The sequence below is a fragment of the Pogoniulus pusillus genome, chromosome 12 (genome assembly GCF_015220805.1).
Source record: "Pogoniulus pusillus isolate bPogPus1 chromosome 12, bPogPus1.pri, whole genome shotgun sequence".
NCBI lineage: Eukaryota > Metazoa > Chordata > Aves > Piciformes > Lybiidae > Pogoniulus > Pogoniulus pusillus.
Window position 1 is genome coordinate 982986 of NC_087275.1, and position 25454 is coordinate 1008439.

Here is a 25454-nt window from a genome sequence, read left to right on the forward strand (position 1 = left end):
GTCCATGCAACTGTCATTTCAGCCATGTTTTTTGGCCAGGTGCTGTTAAATTAGATTAGGCCACATCTTGAGTGCTGTGTCCAGTTCTGGGCCCCTCAATTCCAGAGAGATGTTGAGGTGCTGGAAGGTGTCCAGAGAAGAGCAGCAAGGCTGGGGAGGGGCCTGGAGCACAGCCCTGTGAGGAGAGGCTGAGGGAGCTGGAGGGGTGCAGCCTGCAGAAGAGGAGGCTCAGGGCAGAGCTCATTGCTGTCTACAACTACCTGCAGGGAGGCTGTAGCCAGGTGGGGTTGGGCTCTTCTGCCAGGCAAGCAGCAACAGAAGAAGGGGACACAGTCTCAAGTTGTGCCAGGGGAGGTCTGGGCTGGATGTTAGGAGGAAGTTGTTGGCAGAGAGAGTGATTGGCATTGGAATGGGCTGCCCAGGGTGGTGGTGGAGTCTCTGTCCCTGAAGTGTTCAAGGAAAGCTTGGCTGAGGCACTTCGTGCCATGGTCTGGTTGATTGGCCAGGGCTGGGTGCTGGGTTGGACTGGCTGAGCTTGGAGGTCTCTTCCAACTTGGTTGATTCCATGATTCTATGTAAGGCACAGCCCAGGAAATTGGATGAGCTGGAAGTTTTATGTCAGAGCTTCTTGTAATTTTAGCTATCATAAATCATTTACAGCCTGCTTCAAAAACTAGTGAGCATCTAGGAGTCCAGTGGGAATTGCAAGTATTCAGCAGCACATTTGACAATCCTCAAACTCTGTCCCTGCTTTTCCTACTGTTAAGTGGAGACAGCAGTCTCTTCAGAGGGTTGCCATGAGAGTAGTTAGTTAGGAGCTGTAAAGCACCCTGAACAGCAAAATGGCTAAGCAGTCTCATTGCACCATTTTAATGTTTAAGCAATTTCAGCAAAATCAGCTCTTGTTTTGGGGACACTTATAAAACATGAGGTGTGGAAAACAACTTTTCTAGCCTAATTACAGTGCTTGGAGAAATCGTTATTGGCCATCACACCTCAAACAAATGCTTCATAGGCTTTTATGTCATTGGAAGACCACCGGGGAACAATATAAAACCAAGCCTGGCTTTCTGACTCAAGATTTTCAGGTGGTACATTTGCTGTGATCACCAGGAATCTAAAGCAGGCAGTTTCAAGCCTTTGTTTTTTAACCCTCAAATGCCAAAATAAAACAATTTTACTGTCCTCATGCCTATTTTTGGGATGCAGCAGCAATTGTCCATATTCCATTCCTCAAAACCTCAAACAATGGATAGATTTTTGAAGCACTTTAAAAAGACCAAATGTGCAATATAATGTCATGGCTTTAAAACTGATCAGTTCATTGCTTCCTTTCATCCCACACAGCTGTGAGAAGTTGAAACTTCTTTTTTTCCTTTACTCTTGGTTTTGTTTGTTTATTTGAGTTCAAATAATGGGGGATAAAATGGGGAGAGAGGGCTAGAAAGACCATCAACAACTTCATTTAGACAAAGGAGGTGTTGAGAACTCCCACATCCCAAAGCAAACCTGGACAGTAAAACACTGTCTTCAGAAAAATAGTTTGGGGAACGCAAGGAAGCATCTATTTACCTGGGGATGGCTAGAAAGGCAGCTACAAATTTATTCCTTTGTAAACAGAGAAAGTGAAAAGGAGTGAGTTACTGCCACTAACAACAATTATGCCTAAAGCCATGGAACGAGAAGATGTTTCATTGAATTCTGCGACCCCAGACAGATTAAGACTGGAGAACTACCTTTTTTTTTTTCCAGTCAGGACAAATCAGTAGAAGCAGCAGCAGATATATTAAAAAGCTGGAGATCTCGATTCTATGATTCTATGATCTCTAGCATCCACTCATATTTAGGAAACAGCAAAAGTTCCCTAACTGAATAGCACTTGCAGCACATCATAGCAAAACACAGATGGATGTGAAGAGAAAAGCATTTCGTGAAGACACTAAAATATGAGGGTCCAGAGAACAATTCAAGTACCTGGACTCCACATGTGATGACCAAGAGAATTACCACATTCTTGAGACAGTATCCTATGTACATCCTGTGGAGAGCTGCACAAAAAGGCCAGAACAAAGAGCCATGAGGGCTCCCTTTCTGAATGCTATGGCTTACTCTAGAAAGAAAATAATGCATTTGTAAATATGATTTTTTTCCTTTTAATAGATTTTTATCTACCTTTCTTTAGTCATAAGAATACATCCAGTAGAGATATTGATGTCCTAGATGTGAAGATAGTTTCAGAGTATGCCAGAAAGTGTGAAAATTGGTTGAGGAGGATAGGTGGCTCATCTAGATAACTTCCAGAGCACAGCCTCAAGACTGCAATCGGTGAGCTCTCCTGTGTCTGAGATACACCAAACAGTGTTCTGGAAATTGCTAACTCTTCAGTGTTGTTTTTGGTGGTGTGATCGTTTGGGTGTTACCTGCCAACACCCCCACCCCCACCCCCCATGTAATCACCCAGACTAGACTCAGCCAAGCTGGAAATTAAGGAATGAAGCTTTATATTCAAAGATACAAGCAGGTATTTACAATAGTTACAGCTAGAGACAGAAATAGACAAGTTAAAAAGTAATACAGAAACACAACAGCCCTCCCGGAAACCAGAGTGCCCAGGAGGGGCTCCCAACCACCCTTCCACCTCCTTTCCACCCCTCTACCTTATCCCAGACTTTGCCTTATGTTCAAAGTGAGTTTGGAGGGTCAGCCAGGGGGGTTAGGAAGCAGAAGGATTAGTTACACAGACAGCAGGTTAGAGAGAGAAAAGTGCAGGCAGCCAGAGCCAGAGAGCAACTCTGTTATCTATATTTATGTTCTTGTTCTTATCCATCTCAGCAAGCCTATGAGTGCAGCAGACATCACCAGTGTTTCCTTTTCACAGCCTAGCATCTGATTCTTCTCACCAAAATATTCCAGCTAGCTTCAAACTAGTACAGGTGGACATTGAGATTGCCTGACAAATTTTTCATCTTGATACCACTGCTTTTAGTAGACATAGCTATGATGCCCATCCCTCTGCAAGACTCAGTTTTTTCCCTAGTTCTCTCACTGAAACTAAGGAGAGCCTGCAGATTGTTGGAAATTACTGAGAGTGATCACTAATCCACTCCAGAATTTTTCAAGTCAACAGCAAAACAAGAAACGGAGGGATGCATGTGCTATAAAATCCACCCACTTCTCTGTGCATGTGACAATGGGTGGGGTTTTGGTTTTCATTGTGGCTCTTGGAGCAGTATAAATTTCTGCTTCTGAAGGCAGGATTTAACTTTAGCAGTTTACACAGAGGATCTTAAAACTAGGGAGCAAAAACCATGTATCAGTATTCCAGAACTTCATGTTTCATTGACATCAAAATCACTTGACTTTAACTTCCATAAGTATAAAAGGTCATAAGCCAGAAATCAAAGGAAGCAAACATATAAATTATCAACTATTTATGCATAAAGGGGAAAAATGTTTTTTCCTAAAATGTCATTAAGTTCTGCTGAATGGCTTTGATTTACTCCCTCTTCCCCAGCGCTACTATCTGAAAGAGTTTATCTTCAGATGCTGTGAGCACAGCTGTGTCAGAGCTGCCTGTCAGAGTCATGGAATTGTCAGGGCTGGAAGGGACCACAAGGTCTAGTTCCAACACCCCTGCTGTGGGCAGAGTACTTTCTACTAGATCAGATTGCCCAGAGCCCCATCCAGACGGGCCTTGAATATTTCCAGGCATGAGGCTTCCACAGCTTCTTTGGACAAGCTGTTCCAAAGAGGTGGTGTTGAAATGTGTATTGTTTTACCTGTCCACCAGACCTTTGGGAATCCAATGAATTTCTCTCTGTGTGTGGGCATATATTCAGGTTGCAGTGCCCCAATGTAACTGAGATGACTGAGAAAAGGAAAGACCCACCACGTATGCTTCATTATAGCACCAAAAGCACCATAGAGCACCGCAAAAGGCTGCGCTGCAGAAACTGCACCTCCGTGTTACGCACGCTGGCCATGCAAACACGGGATTCTTGTGCATCTCTGCCTGAAGGCAGGAGTTCATCCAGCCTTTCCATAACTGAGCCTGAGGTGTAAGTTTAATTTAAGTGATGCCTGGATGCTAGAAATTATTTCAGTGGCTGTCTCTTGGCAAATTTGTGGTTAAAAAGATTTGTTATTTGCCAAGATAACTCCAACAAATTAACCTTGCTAGATTTGAAAAGCCACAAAACCCCACCACAACACAAACAGCAACCTCCCCATGTTTCATCATTCAGAAGTAGGTAGATGTTTTTGTGAAATAAACATTGTGACCTTTTTTAAAAATCTGTAGAGACACTCTAAAAGGTCAAAATACATTTCAGGTCCTTTGATGAAGGCTTTTGCTGAATTCAGAAGTGTAATGCAAAAGTCATCACTGCTTAGAGGCTGTATAGCAAGTCTGATGCCAGAGAATAATTACATCCCTCATATGCCATGTTTCTTCTTACAGAACAAGGGGACACAGTCTCAAGTTGTGGCAGGGGAGGTCTGGGCTGGATGTTAGGAGGAAGTTGTTGGCAGAGAGAGTGATTGGCATTGGAATGGGCTGCCCAGGGAGGTGGTGGAGTCACTGTCCCTGGAGGTGTTGGAGCCAAGCCTGGCTGGGGCACTTAGTGCCATGGTCTGATTGCTTGGCCAGGGCTGGGTGCTAGGATGGACTGGCTGAGCTTGGAGCTCTCTTCCAACCTGCTTGATTCTATGATAAGAATTTGCAGTTAGATTTGTGACTCTTGGCTAAATATAAATGAGTTTGAATGAATCTGCTTTGGCCTTACTAGTTTCAGGATACATCTATGATTCTATGAACAGTGCCTCAGAACAGGTAAGGTACTGCACATAGAAGTGTTTTGGTTCAATGGAAATACTCTTACTACTTAGGAGAATCACAGCTGCCTTAGAGAGCATTCCTGGTTTCATAAATCTGCTATTTTTAGCAAAATAACCTTAGAGTTTAATTCTTTATTTTTTTAACTAGAAGCCAATAGAGTAGGGTTTATCTGTCCTTCTGGAGGTTTAGTGTGTATATTTACTGCCGTTCAATTCTTCTTACTGATGACCTTTAAAAAGACAAAACGGCAGGTTGGGTGGAGTGTTTCAGAGAAGCATCCTGCTATACCCCTAATGCTAACTCTAGTTGGTATGAAGTGTTCTGATTAGCTGTGGACAGACACTTCATCTTGGCTGGTTTAGTGCTGCCAATTATCTTAACTGCTGAGCATTTTCAGCAATCAGCAGGTTTTCCCCTTTTAGAAGACACAAGTAGATGTGTACTGTAGGGGTTAATATTCCCCTAAATCAATGTATCCAGTCATAAATAACTTGTTCTAAAGAACTGGATAGCTAACCTGGGGGTGGGAAATCAAGTTCCATATTTGAGTTCAGCATCATTTATCAGGAAATTTGAAAGAAAAGCAAATATTTTCCTAGAGATTAAAAGCAAACCTAGTCTTTTTGAAAATTAAGAAGGTTTGTTCATTTCACTTCAGAGGGAACTGAGAGACTGGTGGAACTGACTGGAATTTGGCATAATGAGAGCAAATTCTGAAATGCCTTTTCAGGGCAGTTTTGTCATCTTACCATGTAGAGCAGTAGAGGAGACTGTTGATAATACTGAATAGCTCTAAATTATCATTGGGAGATTCTAAATTCTGACTCCTCCTAGCTTTAAACCTGGTACAAGATGTACCACACTCTGGATTATAAGCACTGCTCCCTGGAAAGATTCTGGAGCTACTAAATCCGTAAGTAATTTCTCTAAAGCCTCTCTGCAAAAGGCCTTCTGCTTAACTCTGTACCTTGTGTGAAGGGTCTCATTTGGCAGCAAGGAGCCTGTCAAGCCTCCCCCGCAGTGGGCAAACTGACCTGTGAAACGGTCCCCAAAACTCATGCAGAGTTATGAAGCAGGTATATTTTACTACAGTGCTGGGTGCAGGCAAGACCACTCCATCAATCCTGCACACCCCACGCTGGCCCAAGCTGCAGTTTGTGCTACAAGGGCATACATATTCACAGTAAGAGGTAGGGTTGCTACAATTATTTCTTGGAGTTCATTAACATAGGCGTCTTTCCATTCTCTGCCCCAGTTCCAATCCCCCCACCAGCTATCTGAGATGAACAAGAGCAGTTTTCCTCACAGGGTTCTTTTCATCTCTGGTCAGCAGGCCCCTCTTTGCTGCTGATGTCAGGATATCTCTGCTTCTCCTTTATCTCCCTCCTGCTTTCCTTAGTCACTGCAGGCCTGCGCCTTTACAGGGTTGCATATCACAGATCTCCAACTAGTAGCTGCAGACACTTCTGCAGCAGTTGCTGTTTAGGTTTGCATATTATCAACTGACTACTATAAAGAAACATTTCTACAAAATTTGGTATTTTATGGTTTGCTACAGACATCCTCAAAATGTGCATCTGCTCTGTAAGGCCCTGTAAGAGGCAAGAGTTGGTTTGTGTGTGACCAGAAGTTACAAGCAGCAGATAATCACTAGGTTACCAAAGATGTGGGGGAAGCAGGGCTTGCAGGTGTGTGCATGAGCAGTAGGGAAAGATGGGAGAGAACAGATTCCAAAATAAAGGAGGAGTTTGGCTCTCCTTGGTTCAGAATTCTGGGATGCACTGGACACAGGTCACAGAATTCTGAACACATCTAAACCCAGAGCGTGGGCAGGGGAGCTGGAGCGGCACCAGTTTGGCCGCCGTGCTGGTGCGGTTCCCGCTGGGGACACCTCCCTGCTGAGCCGGCAGCTGCCCAGCTCTGCTGGCTGCGCATCTCGGGAGCTCTGCTGGCCAGGGGCATAGGGTGAGTGCAGCCTGCCCTTCGGTCGATAGAGCTACTCAGGGTTGTTTGTCATGTCTTAGCACTGGAGTTTCTCCCTGGGGCTGTAGCAGGTGAGCCATAGGCACTGTGGTTTCCAGTATACCTTTCTTGCTATGGTTTTAGTGTTTAAGCTCTAATAAAGTGCTGAAACTGTACCCAGAGGTGGGGTACCCATGTGTGAGAGCCTGGCCCCAAGAACACTCTGGAACAGGCCCTTTACCAGGACTCCTTGATTTCCTTTATCAAAGTGGCAATTGCACTGCCAGTTATCTTTGCTCATTTAAATCATTTTGCATTTTCCAGTTTTGCTTAAATTGTTTAAGATGGTTTCCTGCTGCCTGTGTACTGTATATATCCTGTACATATCTTGCACAACCAAGCACAACGACCCTGTAAATAAGTTCAGCAAGAATTCTTTATATTAATAACTAAAGATTTTATTAATGTCAGCCTTATTCATACATCTTACCTTCAGTCTTATGTCTATGGCTCTCAGTGGGGTCACCCCTCACTTTAGCTATCAGGCCATGCCAGAAGTTCTGCACATCCTTCTTTGCTTCTGTATCACAGGATCACAGGCTCACAGGATGTCAGGTGTTGGAAGGGACCCAAACAGATCATTGAGTCCAACCCCTCTGCCAGAGCAGGACCACACAATCTAACTCAGGTCACACAGGAACTCATCCAGACAGGCCTTGAAGGGCACCAGAGAAGGAGACTCCATAACGTCTCTGGGCAGCCTGTGCCAGTGCTCTGGGACCCTTACAGTAAAGAAGTTCCCCCTTGTGTTGAGCTGGAACCTCCTGTGCTGCAGCTTACACCCATTGCTCTTTGTCCTATCCCAGGGGACAGTGAGCAGAGCCTGTCCCCCCCTCCTGACCCCCAGCCCTCATATGTTTATAAACATTGATTAAATCACCTCTCAGTCTTCTCCAGACCAAGCAGCCCCAGGTCCCTCTCTCTCTCCTCATCAGGCAGTGCTCCAGCCCCTCAATCATCCCTGTAGCCCTTCACTGCACCCTCTCCAGCAGATCCCTGTCCCTCTTCAACTGGGGACCCTCTCTGTCATTTTCCACATTAAGCATTTTGAGGTTGCTGATATATCCTGAGCTTCAGCTTGGTAGAACAGTGTGCCATAACTGCCTGTTACATCATTCAGCTGGGACATGTGTTTAACTATCTGAGTAAAGAAACTGTAAAGCCCCTTGGGTTCTTGCTGGTTTCCGGTGTTGTTTGGTGTTTTAATGTGTGGCAACATGTAAAATAAATTTAAAAAAAGCTGGGTAGCAAAAATGCAGAGTGAGACTTTGTGGCCCTTGAACAACAGGTCATGTCAGTGTCTGTTGCCTCACCAGAGTCTCTTCACATAAGAGATCATAAGCAGGTTTTCTTGTTCCAAACTTGAAAAAGAGTTGGCATTTTAGTTGCGATCCTTGCAGGTCCTGCCTGACCAACTCATCTCCTTTTACAAGCAGGTTCCTGCCTGCTGAATGTGGGACAGGCTGTGGAGGTAGTCTGTATGGACTCGATGATCTCTTTGGGTCCCTTCCACCCCCTGACATCCTGTGAGCCTATGATCTGTGATCTTGCTTATTCAATTACAGCCAAGGAAAGAATGATGAGGTAGATGCTATTCAGCTGGCAGCGTAAGGAAGAAAGGCTGACTTCTAATCATTTTGATAGCAGTCTTAGTGGTCTTTTCAGTCTGAAAATAAGACTAGCTTCTCCCTGCTATCATTCTTAATGCATGAGATCAGGCAGAAATAGAATTCAGCTTGCAACACTCTTTCTGCCCCTTTCCCTAGCCCCCCATAACGAGAGAGCAAGCTGAAAGCAAAACCGGGCTTGCATAGTGGCTTTCTGATCAGGGAGCTGTGACAGGTTTCATTGCTACAACGGTGGGATGTGTATGATGTGCAAATTGCGCTACTGCAGAGGTGAGGCACTGTGTAAACTGCCTGGCAGTTATTTCTTCCCCTGTTAGATCCAAATGCAAAAAGGCATGCACAGTATCACTGGCACAGTTTATTGCTCTAATCAGAGGCAAGAAATCTACTTTCAGCTATTCTAACCATAATGTGCTATTTTATTATGCATGAGCAGCTATCACTACTATGCAGTCACCTATATCTCTTAAGGTAGTCATATTCCACTCCCTGCTTCTCCAATGGCTAGTAAATAAATAAACCAACACTGCTGCAAACAGTTAAGTATTGAAATCTACACTTTCATGAATAAAATATCTTCATACAAAAGATGAATCCTTGTAAATATTTCAGAGGTTTTGCTTCACTTTGTCATCAGAGATAACAGAAAAGAAGTGATTTCTCTTACAGTACTGAATACATCCTGTGCCTTTGAACGTGAACAGCCTTGAATTCTCTTAAGCGCCTGTTCTCCATTCTCATTTTCACACTCAATGAGCCACTACTGTTTCGACCCAAAAGGGATCACACAGGAAAGTTGTATCCTGAAACTAGTTGTAAGGCCTAATCAGATTCATTCAAACCCATTTATACTTAGCCAAGAGTCACAAATCTAACTGCAAATTCTTATCATAGAATCATAGAACCAAGCAGGTTGGAAGAGAGCTCAAAGCTCAGCCAGTGCAACCTAGCACCCAGCCTGGCCAATCTACTAGACCATGGCACTAAGTGCCCCAGCCAGGCTTGGCTTCAACACCTCCCTGGGCAGCCCATTCCAATGCCAATCACTCTCTCTGACAACAACTTCCTCCTGACGCCCAGCCCAGACCTCCCCTGGCACAACTTGAGACTCTGTCCCCTTCTTCTGTTGCTGGTTACCTGGCAGAAGAGCCCAACCCCACCTGGCTACAGCCTCCCTGCAGGTAGCTGCAGACAGCAATGAGGTCTGCCCTGAGCCTCCTCTTCTGCAGGCTGCACCCCCCCAGCTCCCTCAGCCTCTCCTCACAGAGCTCTGCTCCAGGCCCCTCCCCAGCCTTGCTGCCCTTCTCTGGACACCTTCCAGCACCTCAACATCTCTCTTGAATAGTCTGAAATTGTATACATTCTGCACTGTATGCATTCTGTAATCTGTTTGCACAACCAAGCACAAAAGACCCTATACATAAGTTAAGGAAATAATATTTGTATAAATAAACAATATTTAATGGTGTTATTAATATTCATGACTCACTTTCATAGTTCCATTACAAATCTTCTAAGCAAACTGGGTAACACAATTTGGTACTTTATCTCAGAACCTGGTTGCAGTAGTATTTTGGTGGGATACAGCTCCTGAAAGATTTATCCAGGTGGGATTGGTCTCTTCTGCCAGGCACCAAGCAACAGAAGAAGGGGACACATTCTCCTGTTTTGCCAGGGAAGGTCTAGGCTGGATGTTAGGAGGAAGTTGGCACCAGAGAGAGTGATTTGCATTGGAATGGGCTGCCCAGGGAGGTGGTGGAGTCACTGTCCCTGGAGGTGTTGAAGCCAAGCCTGGCTGGGGCACTTAGTGCCATGGTCTGGTTGGTTGGCCAGGGCTGGGTGCTAGGTTGGGCTGGCTGAGCTTGGAGCTCTCTTCCAACCTGCTTGGTTCTATGATTCTATGATAAGAATTTGCAGTTAGATTTGTGACTCTTGGCTAAGTATAAATGGGTTTGAATGAATCTGATTAGGCCTTAAAACTAGTTTCAGGATACAACTTTCCTGTGTGATCCCTTTTGGGCCGAAACAGTAGTGGCTCATTGAGTGTGAAAATGAGAATGGAGAGCAGGCGCTTAAGAGAATTCAAGGCTGTTCACGTTCAAAGGCACAGGAAAAATCACTTCTTTTCTGCTATCTCTGATGACAAAGGGAAGCAAAACCTCTGAAATATTTACAATGGCTGAGGAGGGACTATTGACAAGGCCTTGTAATGCATTTCAAGTGGCAGAGGGGAGATTTAAACTGGATGTTAGGGAGAAGTTGTTTGCAGTGAGGGTGGTGAGACACTGGCACAGGTTGCCCAGGGAGGCTGTGGCTGCTCCCTCCCTGGCAGTGTTCAAGGCCAGGTTGGATGAGGCCTTGAGTGACCTGTTCTAGTAGGAAGTGTCCCTGCCTGTGGGGGGGGGGTTGGAACTGGATGAGTTTTGAGGTTCCCTCCAACCTAAACCATTCTATGGAAGCTTCCAGGCAGATGAGGTAGCAAGGCTGGGTATTAAGCAGCAAGGCTTCCTGGTCCTCAAGGCAACAAGGCAAAGCTTGGCAAGGCAAAGCAAGGTGAGGTGTGCTGAGTTGTTTACAACTTCTGGCCTACTTTTATCAATTTCCTGAGTCTTAATTGAGCCAATGGGAAAATGAGATTAACCAATCAGAATGGCACCTTGCCAGACCTGAGCAAATCAGGTGAAGCCATGAGCTTGCTTTACCCAAATTTGGGAAAACATAGGCCTGGCACAAGGCAGGGACAAGCCAAGTGCATGCACCTTGTTTACCACAGGGTGTAAAGGAGAGGAAAACAAGCCTGGGGGAGCCCTGGTCCTTAGACTCAGTGTCGCCTTCTCCTCTGCCCTTTTTCCTACATCTCTCCCCAGTCTGGAAGGGGAAGGGGGAGCAGGAGATCAGGACTGGACTCAAAGTGGGCCTGTTTTTGGACTGCCACCACAAAGTTTAACTATTTCCTGTGGAAGAGATGCGCAATGGGTTGGAACCTTCCCCACACACACTACTTGAAATTACCCAGACTAACTCAGAGGGCTTTGGAAGTAAGCTGAAGCTGTATTTACAGCACTGTATAATTTACAAGCACACAATACACAACATATACAAGTATTTACAACTGGTTACAAGTTGGAAATAAGACAGAACTCTTGATAGCCCTCTGGGATGAAACAACTTGCCCAGAAGGGTCAAGGCCAACTGCCCCCCTTTCTCTGTTTCCAACTCCTTCCATCTCAGAAAGTCACACATAAGCAAAGAGGAAACCCCTAGCTGATGTGATTAGTTGCTGAAATCAGAGGTGAGGTGTCAGAGCAGGTGAGGATTAGGAGAGGTGATTAGATCAAGCGGCACAGAGTCCAGACAGAGAGAAGCAAACGGGACAATGCCCCAAGAGAAAAATGGCTGGACATTATCTATGTTTTCACTTTTTATCCCACTTAGCAAACTTATGGATGATATAGACATCAACACTTTTTTCTTTTCACAAGCAATGAACTAATTTCTCTCATTAAAATATTCCAGTTAGCCTCAAACTAGCACAAGATGAGATGAGAAATTAAGCTGGCCTTTCCTTGGAGAATGTCTTACACAAATCTAAATTTTCACCTTATTTCTTCATTTTGATATCCAAAAGTGCTTGTAATTGCTTCCCAAGTGGAACAATCACACCAGGAGTTGCCATCCCTGGAGGTGTTCAAGAGAAGACTGGATGAGGCACTTAGTTCCATGGTCTAGTTGCTTGGATAGGGCTGGGTGATAGGTTGAACTGGATGATCTCAGAGGTCTCTTCCAACCTGCTTGATTCTATGACTCTATGAGTCTGTGATGGGACCCAAAGCATCACACCATGTAGGGCTGGCTAGGACGGGCTCAGAAACAGCAGTAGGTGGGGCATAAATTCCCTTGCACCTCTGACATGCTAGAGTAGTCATTTGACAAGCAGATTATTGCATTAATAGAAGGTGGTAGAGGAGGCTCTTGGGGAAAAATAGAAAATAATCATTTTTTACCTTACTTCTAAAATCATTAAATGGTTTGCCACTGACTTCAACCAGAACTGAGTCAGCAAGACTTCAAAAAAGCAGCTGCAAAAAAATGTAGCATACAAATGACATCTTGGCTACTGTCATAACTATCTGAGGGAGGCTGGGGAGCTGGGGGTGTGCAGCCTGCAGCAGAGGAGGCTCAGGGCAGAGCTCATTGCTGTCTACAGCTCCCTGAAGGGAGGTTGTAGCCAGGTGGGGTTGGGCTCTGCTGCCAGGCAAGCAGTAACAGAACAAGGGGACACAGTCTCAAGTTGTGCCAGGGCAGGTCTAGGCTGGATGTTGTTAGGAAGTTGTTGTCAGAGAGAGTGATTGGCATTGGAATGGGCTGCCCAGGGAGGTGGTGGAGTCGCTGTGCCTGGAGGTGTTTAAGAAAAGCCTGGCTGAGGCACTTAGTGCCATGGTCTGGTTGCTTGGCCAGGGCTGGGTGCTAGGTTGGGCTGGCTGAGCTTGGAGCTCTCTTCCAACCTGCTTGATTCTGTGATTCTATGATTTCTTCTTTTGCTTCTGTCACAAATACAATCATAATGCTAAGCAGAATCTCACTGCTTGCTGAAGGTAACTCTTTCTAAATGAGGTCATTTCTACTGACTGCCTCCTTCTACCATCTACTGGCAGCTAAAGCATACTGCTCTTCCTCTCTCCTTAATGAAAGGCCTAAATGAAGCATGCTAATAAACGTTTCCTTTGGAAAAGATAACTATATCTGGAGAAGTAATATTTTGTTCTGAAATGGAACAGTAGTTTTCTTACAAAAACTGTTCATGGGAGTACAGAAGAGATTCAGTGATTTAAATTACTAACGACAGAGAAGTTGTCCACACTGTGGTCTTGGAATAAGTCAGGTTTCTTGCATGTTTTGGTTTGCTTGTTCTGGGTGTTGTGTGGAAGCACTTGGAGTTTAAGATGAAAGCTGCAAACCAGAAATATGAAATATTCTACGGAAACACTTAAGAGGCTTGGTTTGTGATCTACCTGGATGCATAAAGGGCACAGGAAAGGAGATTATCAAAGTAAAATAAATCCTAGGAAACCTGCAGTTATGATGCTTTCACAGCTTCTGCTATAGATGTTTCTATCTCGTTTAAGGAAAAAGAGTTTACATGTGAACATAGCAGGAATTTTGGGCTTGGAATATTTCCAGTGCAAAGGCTGGATTCTGACTAATCAGATGACTGAACAAACATGAATCATCTGAAACACCATCTCTTCTTTGAGGCAAGTTTTGCTGTCTGCAGTTTCATGGCTTACAGTACCAAGGAGAACTCTTTTGTATCTAGTTCTAAACAATTTACCTTTCTTCCTGTCCACTCACGGCAAAATGACCGAGGTCAGAACGCAGAATCTCAGCAGCTCCTGGATGAACTCTTGTTCTCAACAGAACCATTCTGTATTCTAGTCATACTGACCAGTTTTCAACATGTTCTCCAGGGTGGAAAAATCCCCATAAGGTGGACTGCACCTGAGGCGATAGCTTACCGGAAGTTCTCTTCTGCAAGTGATGCGTGGAGCTACGGCATTGTAATGTGGGAGGTGATGTCCTATGGTGAGAGACCATACTGGGAGATGTCCAACCAGGATGTAAGTACTGCCCAGCACTAATCTGCAAGTTGCTGAAATGTTTCTTCAAAATTATTGTCACTCCCTGCCCTGCTTTGCTATCTCACTCACTTTCTAGGCTGCAATCTCAACTTATTTAAATCAGCATAACTGTCAAATTCAATGTGACAGTTAATTTATGCAATCTAAAGATTTGGGCCTCTGTAACTAAAACCTTGACTAGTTTTCTCTCGGGGATTAAAGGCATACTACAAAGAGTAATAGTGAGCTTGCCAGGTTCTAATGCTGGCTATGTGTGACTTTCATCCAAATCCCAGAGATTCAGCATCAGATACGCAAGTTGCTGCACTTTTCAGTTAAACTATAAATCAAAACATGAGGTGATACTGGAATTATTCTGATGGTGAAGTCATCCTATTATCTCCAGTACAGTCTGACAGTGCTTTTCAACAGGCATACAGGGTGTTAAGCTGCCATGAGAAACGTATTTGCCAATTCATTTTCCCAAGAATTAAATGCATTCTGTTTACCTTAAAAACTACATATGGGCTTAACACAGTGCAGGACAATAGTCCTCCCTCATAAACAAGCTATGCTTTCCTCTGATTTCTTACTGCAAAAGTTGTGGCCAAATAATACTTCCTAATTGAAAAAAAAAAAAAAAAACAACAAACCCAACACATTTGCTTATAATAAAATTGATGTCTTGTTCTAGGAAATGAAGCACAGAAGAAATATTGTTTCTCCATCATGATTTATATTTTCACCAATTCTTTTTGTTATGAAATATTAATATTTATTGAGGAAATTATGTTCATTAAGATCCATTAATTCCTTATTAATGCAAAAATCTTGCCATAACTTATTTACAGATTCAGGTATTTGGTTGCAGTTAGGTATTTATACAAAATGTATATATAAAACAGTTTAAACACTTTAAGCAGAGTCAGAAATCTAGAAATAGTAATTCTGATTAGGAAAGAGATTCAGTTTAGCCTCAAGGGGATTCTATGGTCACTAAGCAAAGGCAGGTGGCATGGACCTTTAAGGAGCAGCGGTGCACAGGACTAGTGGCTCGGGAGAGCAGTTTCTGTTCGGCAAGCAGAGGCTGTGGCAAGTTCAACAGCTTTCACCTGCAAAGGCTACAGCATGACAGGCTCTCAGGCTTTCCAGGCAAACAAGGCAAGATTTTGTCATGGTAGGCTTGGAAGGGCCAAAATAGGCTTATACATGTCCCAGCTTGCCCAGACATGTTCACCTGCTCCCTCTCCTTCTGTGGTGGGGGAAGCAACCATGGGAAAGGAAAACAAAAGCCCTGGCTTCACCTAATATGGCCAAGCTTGGAAAAGTGCCACTCTGGTTGGCTTATCTATGTCCAAAGGCCCACTAGGCTCGGGCTGTATTGATAAAAAGAGATGAGTGGGTAACACAATGTGCTCTGCCATTGTATTCATGCCTGCTGCTTCCTGCTGCCATTGCTCACTGCCCCAGTGCATCCTGAACTGCCTGGAAACTCCACTGCCTCGAGTTTATCAGGAACAGGCTCTAAATGCCACCACACAATCAGCCTGCATAGCCAGCATGACACTGTGCTGAGACTGCACATTGCAAGACATCCTGCCTACACCTGCCAAGACAAGGATCCCTAGAAGGGAAACACAGATCATCCAGAGAAGCCAGGATAAGGCCAGAGATTGTCTGCCTCCTTTCCCCAGCACCCTGGGATGAATCAGAAATCTCAGCAGCTGACAAGACAGTAATAGAATTCTCTGAAAGTATTTGGATACTGTCTGAAGCTGTAGCTAGTCCTGCAAATCGGGAGATAATTTTTGTGAGTAAATACTTAAAGCCTCTTGTAAATCACTAATTGCCTTCTGCCATAAGCAGAAAGGAGCTCCCTGAGTCCACCTAGTGGATAAGCAGTACAATTAACCGCAAGCAGTGTATTGACCGCAAGAACCTTCTCTTCCAGTATAATGTTTGCATTTGTTAGTCATGAAAGTGCTCTCATTTTTCCTGTTCCCTGTGTGTATAAATATCCAAACCGTGTGTTTAGAGCCTTGTAAATAAGTTTTCTGGCAAGATTAATGTTAATAAACTGTTTTCATAGTTATTAACAATCTTTGCCTGGATAGCAAAATCAATACAGATTACTGATTTTGCCTAGTTCATAACAGCTGTTCACCAAACACTCTGTATTTTAATCTTGGTCAGTGATGGTAACGTCCAATGGCTCTAGAGAAAAACAGGATCATTTAGTCTATAGCACAGAATTTGACCAAACACAGTAAATACACATGCATAACACAAAGCGAGGCACAGGTAAGCCCCATGGTATTTGCTTACCTGAGGAGAGGACACGTCCAAAACAAGCCCTGGCAAGCCTCTGTTTACAAAGACTGGCAGGCACCTGGCTATTGTCTAGTTTTTGTGCTGAAAACCCCAACTCCAAAGGGAGGGGGAAAGGGGGTTTGCTTTTGGGCTTGTTGGGTTTTGTTTGCCTTCTACCACACTCCTGTTTGATGTATGCCAGTGACAGATCAAAATGATGTACTCAGTCTTCACACCTGCCATCAAAATCCATGTGCAGTGTATCAGGCAATCCATCTCAACCTCTCACATACCTGCCCGGACTACTTCTGCATTGGCTCCAAAGTGTTGACAAGACTTCCCAGACAGATGGTTTTATATTAGGCTGTTATTCAGCTGTTCAAGTATGTTTATTTGTTACAGATGATCACTCATTTTGGGATAAGGATGTGAGAGGGATTTTCATTTAAAAAACTATCAGAGTGGTTCAGAAAGAATAAAAAGCACACACACACACAAACAAACAAACAAAAAACCCAAATATCCAGAAACACAGAGAGAAGACTATCAGGGCTAGTATTAGTTCCCATTGATTGACCAGGCAGTGGTGGCTGGTTGCCCATCTGAAGAGACCAAACAACTAGGAATCTGAGATAGTCCTTTTCAGTGTTGACATTATTTTGGTGCAGAGCTGTAAGTATGTGACACATCTAGTGTGAAATAAACTGCTAAGCCCAGTAGGTTAAACTCTTATTTCCCAGGGCTAACAATCTGTTGGCATTTGAGGTGCTTTAGAATAACCAAAACAGGCTGACACACAATGTGCAGGAAACCTGAGCCCTTATGGAGCAACAACTGAAAGCCAGAAAAGATTCTATAGGGAATCTAAAATTAGACCACTAAGGTTAGACAACTGAATTAAGACTATTATAAGGCTGGATTTTTTCCCCTGGGGCACAGTGTGCAATCATCACAGGCTCACAGGATGTCAGGGGTTGGAAGGAACCCAGAGAGATCATCGAGTCCAACATCCCTGCCAGAGCAGGACCAAACAATCTAGCACAGATCACAGAGGAACTCATCCAGACAGGCCTTGAAAGGCTCCAGAGAAGGAGACTCCACAACCTCTCCGGGCAGCCTGTGCCAGTGCTCTGGGACCCTTACAGTAGTGAAGTTCCTCCTCAAGTTAAGGTGGAACCTCCTGTGCTGCAGCTTCCATTCATTGCTCCTTCTCCATTGTCACTCCACCACCTAGCTGGGCAGCCCATTCCAATGCCAATCACTCTCTCTGCCAACAACTTCCTCCTAACATCCAGCCCAGACTTCCCCTGGCACAGCTTGAGACTGTGTCCCCTTGTTCTATTGCTGCTTACCTGGCAGAAGAGACCAACCCCACCTGGCTACAACCTCCCTTCAGGTAGCTGCAGACAGCAATGAGCTCTGCCCTGAGCCTCCTCTTCTCCAGGCTAAACACCCCCAGCTCCTTCAGCCTCTCCTCACAGGGCTGTGCTCCAGGCCCCTCCCCAGCCTTGTTGCACTTCTCTGGACATGTTCCAGTACCTTGACACCTCTCCTGAATTGAGGAGCCCAGAACTGGACACAGCACTCAAGGTGTGGCCTGACCAGTGCTGACTACAGGGGCAGAAGAATCTCCTTTGTCCTGATGGCCACACTGTATGCCATTGGCTCTACTGCCCACCTGGGCACACTGCTGCCTCACGTTCACGTACCATGTACAAGTACCCCCAGGTCCCTTTCATCTAGACCTCACTAGGCTGGGCCAAGCAAGGTCAGCTAAAGCAGTTTTCCCATGGCTGGCTCTGATTAGTTTTTCAGTATCTCCACAGATTGAGATTCTGCAACCTCTCTGGGCAGCCTCTGCCAATGCTCTGTCACATGCTCATCAGAAAAGCATTTTATCCTGTTTTGACAGAATCCCATGGGTTTTTTCCCCTTCCACCTCCAGTAGCACTGCTGGGTTGACAGACTGCATGGTCAAAAATGCAGCATCAGCTCAGGGTTTTTTGCTGTTGCCCCTGTCATTTGCCACTGGCACATCCTCTGAGTGTATCATGGGTGTAGAATTTGATCTGTTTTTTCTTACCAAGTAACGAGCATTTCACTTCTCCTTTCCCTCTGCAGCACCCCATCAGAGTTGGCTTTTTTTTTTAAGTAAAAAAGCCCATGAAGACAGACCACTCTGAATAAAGGCAGTCATACCACGGTGCCTGGCTTTTGTGCAGTGCAGTGTTCCCAATGGCACCTACTGTAACTCATCTGTTCAGCCTGTTTATCCAACTGCAGGCCATGAGCAGCCAGGATTGACTGCAAGTCTAGGAGGTGGTGGGGAAGAAGATGTTTTTTTTTGCTGTGTCATCTTGCCAGCTGTGATTTCATCTGATGTTAGGTCAGGTCTCCATGAGAAGCCCAACTGCCATCATCTCTTAGTTTTTCTGTAATGATAATCCTTCTCCTCACACTGTCTCTTTTACCACTCTCCCACTTCTGTTACCACTAACTGGGAATTGGTGGAGAGAGTCACTTGCCCCAATATTCACCTCCTAGGAACAGGGCATGAATGACTCATAGGACCCTCACATACAGTCCAAGCCATTGGGTGAGAGTAGTGCACAACAGACTTTCATTCCAGCTGGTTCTTCCTTTCTTTGAGATTGGCTTCACCCTGCCCTTTTCGCTTCCATCAGACCCTATGACCACCTGTTCAAGTTCATGGCAGCAGTGAGAATTCATAAATCAACCCCTCCATTTAGAGTATACCAAATCCTCTGCTAAAGCATGAGACAGCAACATTTAATTGTTCCTAGATTCAAACAGAAGTATCTGTTAACACAGAGTAAGGGTATGGACTCTATGGCTGCTGCTTATGCTACCAGTGCTGACTCCTGGGAGCCTTTCCAGCAGTTCAGCAGTGTACAGCACAATGGATGCCCTTTCTCCAGAGCCCTACCCACAGACTTTCAGTGCCAAAATGTTAACAGTGAGCACCTCTGACCTTCTGAACACGTTTAGTGACTCTAAATGCCGTTAGGAAACCTGAAGTTATTAGCCATACTTTGCTGGACGTTGGAACATTTCCTTTAGTACAATAAATTGCCCTGAATTCCCAGGAGCTGGTTTTGCAGAAACACTAAACTTTCCCAGAGGTCAGTAACACTTACGGCAGTGAGAGTAACGGAGAGGGGCATGCACTGAGCACGTTCCTAACACAGGATGCAAACAACTCTTAAGAGGTCTTACATAAGCACATCTGGGCTGATGAAAAGCTCAGCGGGAGCCTGCAGTGTGCGTGCAGCACAGACAGGAATCGTGTGCTAGGCTGCAGCAAGAGCAGCATGGCCAGGAGGTCCACGGAGGGGCTTCTGCCCTTTTGCTCTCCTCAGACCCCACCTGGAGTTCTGGGTGCACTTCTGGAGCCCCCAGCACAAGAAGGACATGGAACTGTTGGAGCCAATCCAGACAAGGACCATAAAAACGACCATAGGGCTGCAGCAGCTTTGCTTTGAGGACAGGATGAGAGAGTTGAGGCTCTGCAGCCTGGAGAAGGCTTCAAGGAGACCTTATAGTGGCCTTGCAGTATCTGAAGGAGACCTACAGGAAGGCTGGGGAGGGACTGTTGACAAGGGGTTGTAATGACAGGATGAGGGGTAATGGGTTTGAACTGGCAGAGGGGAGATTGAAAGTAGATGTTAGGAAAGGGTTCTTTGCAGTGAGGGGGGTGAGACACTGGCACAGACACTGGAACAGTCCCTGCCTATGTCAGGGGGGTTGGCACTGGATGATCCTTGAGGTCCCTTCCAACCTAAACCATTCTATGATTCTATAGTCAGAGGCTCTGCTACTGAAAAAAATACCTGGCAACATAAACATTACATTGCTTTAATCCTAGTAGAACTTTTCTTAGTCATAAAAATGTTTATTGAACTGAGTGGGGGTTTGTAAAGTACTGGAAATGTGTAACATCTACAGAGCTGTGTCTCTTTTTATATTCCATCATACAAATTGCTTTTCTAATTAACTTTGGGAAATTAATTCACTTTTAGACTGTGGCTAAGCAAGTGACATTTTCAGTGGCTGCAGTTAAATGTTTATTCCTCACATGCATAACATAGAAGCCAATGATAAGCTGACCCCTACCCAAAGGAAATGTTAGGAGAGGTGAGTTCAGGGCTGTCTGACACAGATTTGCTATGTCAATGCATCCTCAGGCAGATCTATAGTAGGGCTGAGATAGACTGATGAGGGTCTCTTGTCTTGACCCCTCAAATGATGAGCAGGCAGTGTTAAACTAATATCTGCCACCTAAATAAAGCCAGTGTGATTACCAGAGATTGCAACTGTTCATGAGTACCTATCAGGGCAATACAAGGCAGGCAGACCCAACAACTCTGCAAAATTAGAACCCTCTATTTATATTCACAAGCAGGGGTTTGGAGACTGAACTTCAGTTTGAAAATGTGTCTCATGCAATTGTTCATACTGTAGGCAGTGTAATGCAGAAGCTTAGAAACATTCCTAGCTTGAGAAATGCTCTTGTTGGAGCAAAGGACCATTTCATGATTGTGGTAAGCCACTTCCAGCCTCTGCTGTTGCTGACTAATGCACTTCATAGATGTGTGGCAGGCACCAGAGGTGTCCCTAATCAGGGCTGCTGCACAGTCTGTCAGCTCTTATTGCTTAATTAATAAACATTAGCTAAGATATTGAACTTTCCAAGGAAGCTACTGTACTGATGAACAGATTGTGCTCAGAGCCTGGCTTGGTCATGCTCATGTGAGGAAAGCAAGATTTATATTCCATGCATTTGTTTTGTAGAACAGCTGTGAGTGAAGTCTACTGGCACAGCTGTTAGAGGCCACTAAATAAATCATTGCACGCTATAAAACTACATTAAACGAAAATTAAACAAAAGTTTTGTAAACAATATGCAAGAAAACTCCTATAGAAAGCAAACTGGGTTAGGAACTGGCTGGAGGGCCGGACCCAGAGAGTGGTGGTGAATGGTGCCACATCCAGCTGGCAGCTGTCACTAGTGGTGTCCCTCAGGGATCTGTGCTGGGCCCCATCCTCTTTAACATCTTCATAGATGATCTGGATGAAGGCATGGAGTCAGTCATCAGCAAGTTTGCAGATGACACTAAGCTGGGGGCAGATGTGACTGAGCTGGAGGGCAGAAGGGCTCTGCAGCGGGACCTTGACCGCCTGGACAGATGGGCAGAGGCCAATGGGATGGGGTTCAATAGCTCAAAGTGCAGGGTGCTGCACTTTGGCCACAACAACCCCATGCAGAGATACAGGCTGGGGTCAGAGTGGCTGGAGAGCAGCCAGACAGAGAGGGATCTGGGGGTACTGATTGATACCCGCCTGAACATGAGCCAGCAGTGTGCCCAGGTGGCCAAGAGAGCCAGTGGCATCCTGGCCTGCATCAGGAATGGTGTGGTCAGCAGGAGCAGGGAGGTCATTCTGCCCCTGTACTCTGCACTGGTCAGACCACACCTCAAGTACTGCGTTCAGTTCTGGGCCCCCCAGTTTAGGAAGGACACTGAGATGCTTGAGCGTGTCCAGAGAAGGGCGACGAGGCTGGTGAGAGGCCTCGAGCACAGCCCTACGAGGAGAGGCTTAGGGAGCTGGGGTTGTTTAGCCTGGAGAAGAGGAGGCTCAGGGGTGACCTTATTGCTGTCTACAACTACCTGAAGGGTGGTTGTGGCCAGGAGGAGGTTGCTCTCTTCTCTCAGGTGGCCAGCTCCAGAACGAGAGGACACAGCCTCAGGCTGCGCCAGGGGAGATTTCGGCTCGAGGTGAGGAGAAAGTTCTTCCCTGAGAGAGTCATTGGACACTGGAATGGGCTGCCTGGGGAGGTGGTGGAGTCGTCGTCCCTGGGGCAGTTCAAGGCAAGGTTGGATGTGGCACTTGGTGCCATGGTCTAGCCTTGGGCACTGTGGTAAAGGGTTGGACTTGATGAACTGTGAGGTCTCTTCCAACCTTGGTGATACTGTGATACTGTGATACTGTGTGAAAATAGAAACCCTTCCGTCCATGACAGCTTCTTAGAACAGTAACAATTACCTTCCCTAATACAGTTCTTTCAACCCACAGACACTGAACACTTGGCAGGCACCTGGGACTGGCTCTGTACCATGAGGCATGAACAGCTGCTTCTCCCACCTGGTAGATGGTTCAGATGTCAGTAGGATGCAGGCACAATGTCCCTCTGGATTCTCTTCTGTCTCAATCTCATTAAAAATCTGCCAGTTAACTTTCAAAAGCCAAATTCTATGCTACTATTCATAACTGAACTATCAGAAAGATTACAGCTTCATTTCCAAATGTTATTTTTGCTGACTTTTGAAACTAAACATGCACAAATATGCATAAGTTTATGTAGAGGTCGATGAAATACTTTACTGATAATTTTGGTACCATAATAAGAGATAGAATGTATTTACCAGGCTCCAGGGTTCAAATTTATCTGTCTACAACACTATATAAAAAGTACAGTCCCCTTTAGAAAAATAAGTCCATGCATGAAAAGGCAGTGAAATTATGATTGTTATTGTTAAATTAAGAATAATATCATTATTCATAGAATCATAGACTCAACCAGGTTGGAAGAGACCTCCAAGCTCATCCACCCCAACCGAGCACCCAGCCCTGGTCAATCAACCAGACCATGGCACTAAGTGCCTCAGCCAGGCTTTGCTTGAACACCTCCAGAGATGGAGACTCCACCACCTCCCTGGGCAGCCCATTCCAATGCCAGTCACTCTCTGAAGAACTCCTAACAGCCAGCCTAGACCTCCCCTGGCACTACTTGAGGCTGTGTCCCCTTGTTCTGTTGCTGCTTGCCTGGCAGCAGAGCCCAACCCCACCTGGCTACAGCCTCCCTTCAGGCAGTTGTAGACAGAAATGAGCTCTGCCCTGAGCCTCCTCTTCTGCAGGCTGCACCCCCCCAGCTCCCTCAGCCTCTCCTCACAGGGCTGTGCTCCAGGCCCCTCCCCAGCCTTGCTGCCCTTCTCCAAACACCTTCCAGCACCTCAACATCTCTCTGCAATGGAGGAGCCCAGAACTGGACACAGCACTCAAGGGGTGGCCTGAGCAGTGCTGAGCACAGGGGCACAAGAACCTCCCTTGTCCTGCTGCCCACACTGCTCCTGAGCCAGCCCAGGATGCCATTGGCTCTGCTGCCCACCTGGGCACTGCTGGCTCATCTTCAGCTCCTCTCTGCCAGCACCCCCAGGTCCCTCTCTGCCTGGCTGCTCTCAGCCACTCTGTCCCCAGCCTGTAGCACTGCTTGGGGTTGTTGTGGCCAAAGTATAGAACCCTGCACTTGGCCTTGTTCCCACCATGTGGTAGGGTGGCCACATGGCAAAACAGGAGCAGCAGGAACAAAGATGGAACAATTAGGCAAGCAGAGAGAGGAAAGAAAGAGAAACAGAAAGTCTAGACAGGATGTGGGAGTGGGTTAACCACTACACCTGGGGCCAGGTTCAGATCACCCCCCAGGGAGAAGTCAAGAGGACCTGAGGTCAGGTTCAGATCACCCCCGGGAGGGTGAACCCTTTACGACACACAAGAAGGACAATTCTGTGAGTAAAATTTCATGCATGTGGGGCTGAATCTCACCCATGCTGAGTCTGTAACAGGAGCAATCTGAGGGACACGGTCACCATTAGGAGGTGTGGTCGTTTCAGAGTTAACGCTCTGAATTCCTTCAAAATATTAAATAAGGAATTGCACTGGCTACAGAAGCACAACAGCTAAGCCCATACCACTCCATTTCTCTGCTCCTGAGGACCAAAGCCTGCTGCACAAACAATTGCCTTCCCTTCACCTCTCTGCCTCAGGCTCCTCGCTCTCTCACTTGCCCCTGCACCCAGACTGCAGCTGGCTGGTTGATCTTGCATGGCTACACTAACCTTGGCTGAGTAGATAACAGTGGGCATGGCTTCTCTCCAGAGGGAGAAGAAGGTGATTGCTATCCCCTTCTGGGTTTGCCCAGGGTGGGGATCTCTCTGTTGTTTCTAATTTGTTAATCTATTTTGTGCATATGCTTTTAGATTTCAGCTTGCTCGAACTATATGGCACTATCTTAGTTCCAAGCCTTCTCAGCTAGTCTGGGGATTTTATTTTGGGAGTAAATTTTAACCCCATCAAAGGAGGCAAGGCTGTGGAGGAACTATTTCTTTGACAATCTGATGGTATTTTTCCCTGTAGCAGCCATTTAATCAGCCTGAGTTTTGGATCATTTGGACTACTGAGGTAAAACCCAGGGAGATAAACAAAGTGCCAGAACATCCAGTGGAAGGATTATCATACTGACATAGCATTTACTGTTAGCTGTGGCCAGTCCTGTCTGCACATATGTGATCTGTCACAGCTGCATAAAATCCAGAGATCCCTATGGCAAGTAATGCTGCCTTTGGAGCAGGCTGCAATTCCCAGCGCTGTTGCCAGTGGCTCTGACACTTACCCTGTGCAAATCCATTGCATTGCAAGTACTCGCTTTTCATGCAGAGGAGTTTCTGCCATGATCCACTGTAGAACAAAGTCACCTTACTTTATAAAGCTCAGACACCCAGCTGTGTCCAGCTGCAAGACCCTTGTTCCATATTTCAGCATGCCATGCAGGTAGCTGAGGTGACGCTGGAGCTTCACTGTTCTTATTTATGTGCGCAGTGCTTGCAGCATGAGCATTAGGCACTGCGGAACAAAGCCAACACCACCAACTCAGAATTCAACAGGAGAACAGCGAGGACATTCCAGGACACACTGAAGCTATGGCTTGTGCTATCAAACACTTGCTTCCTGTAAAGAGTTTAATGTGCCCCCTTCCAACTGTATTAACACGTTTGCAGCACCTGCGCACCTCTGAGTGAAAATTGTAACTGTCTCCTTGAAGCAGAGTGGTTATAAATGCACTGAGCATGTTTCTAATAAGGGCTCTCTGATACTACATAAATATTCTGTGCAATCACTTGTACTTTAGAGAACGTGAAGTGTTTGTTGGATTCTCGCTTGTGAGGTTTAGTATGTCTGGTAGAG

General features: G+C 45.6%; 1 protein-coding gene across 5 annotated transcripts in view; it reads left to right on the forward strand.

Annotated features, from left to right (window-relative positions):
- Positions 1 to 25454, forward strand: part of LOC135180060 (ephrin type-A receptor 6-like) — a 552362-nt gene that overhangs the window by 514729 nt on the left and 12179 nt on the right. For all 5 annotated transcript variants that reach the window (XM_064152220.1, XM_064152215.1, XM_064152216.1 and 2 more), the window contains one exon: positions 13956 to 14105. In XM_064152220.1, the coding sequence (XP_064008290.1) occupies positions 13956 to 14105 (150 nt within the window). The remainder of the gene's footprint in view (positions 1 to 13955; positions 14106 to 25454) is intronic.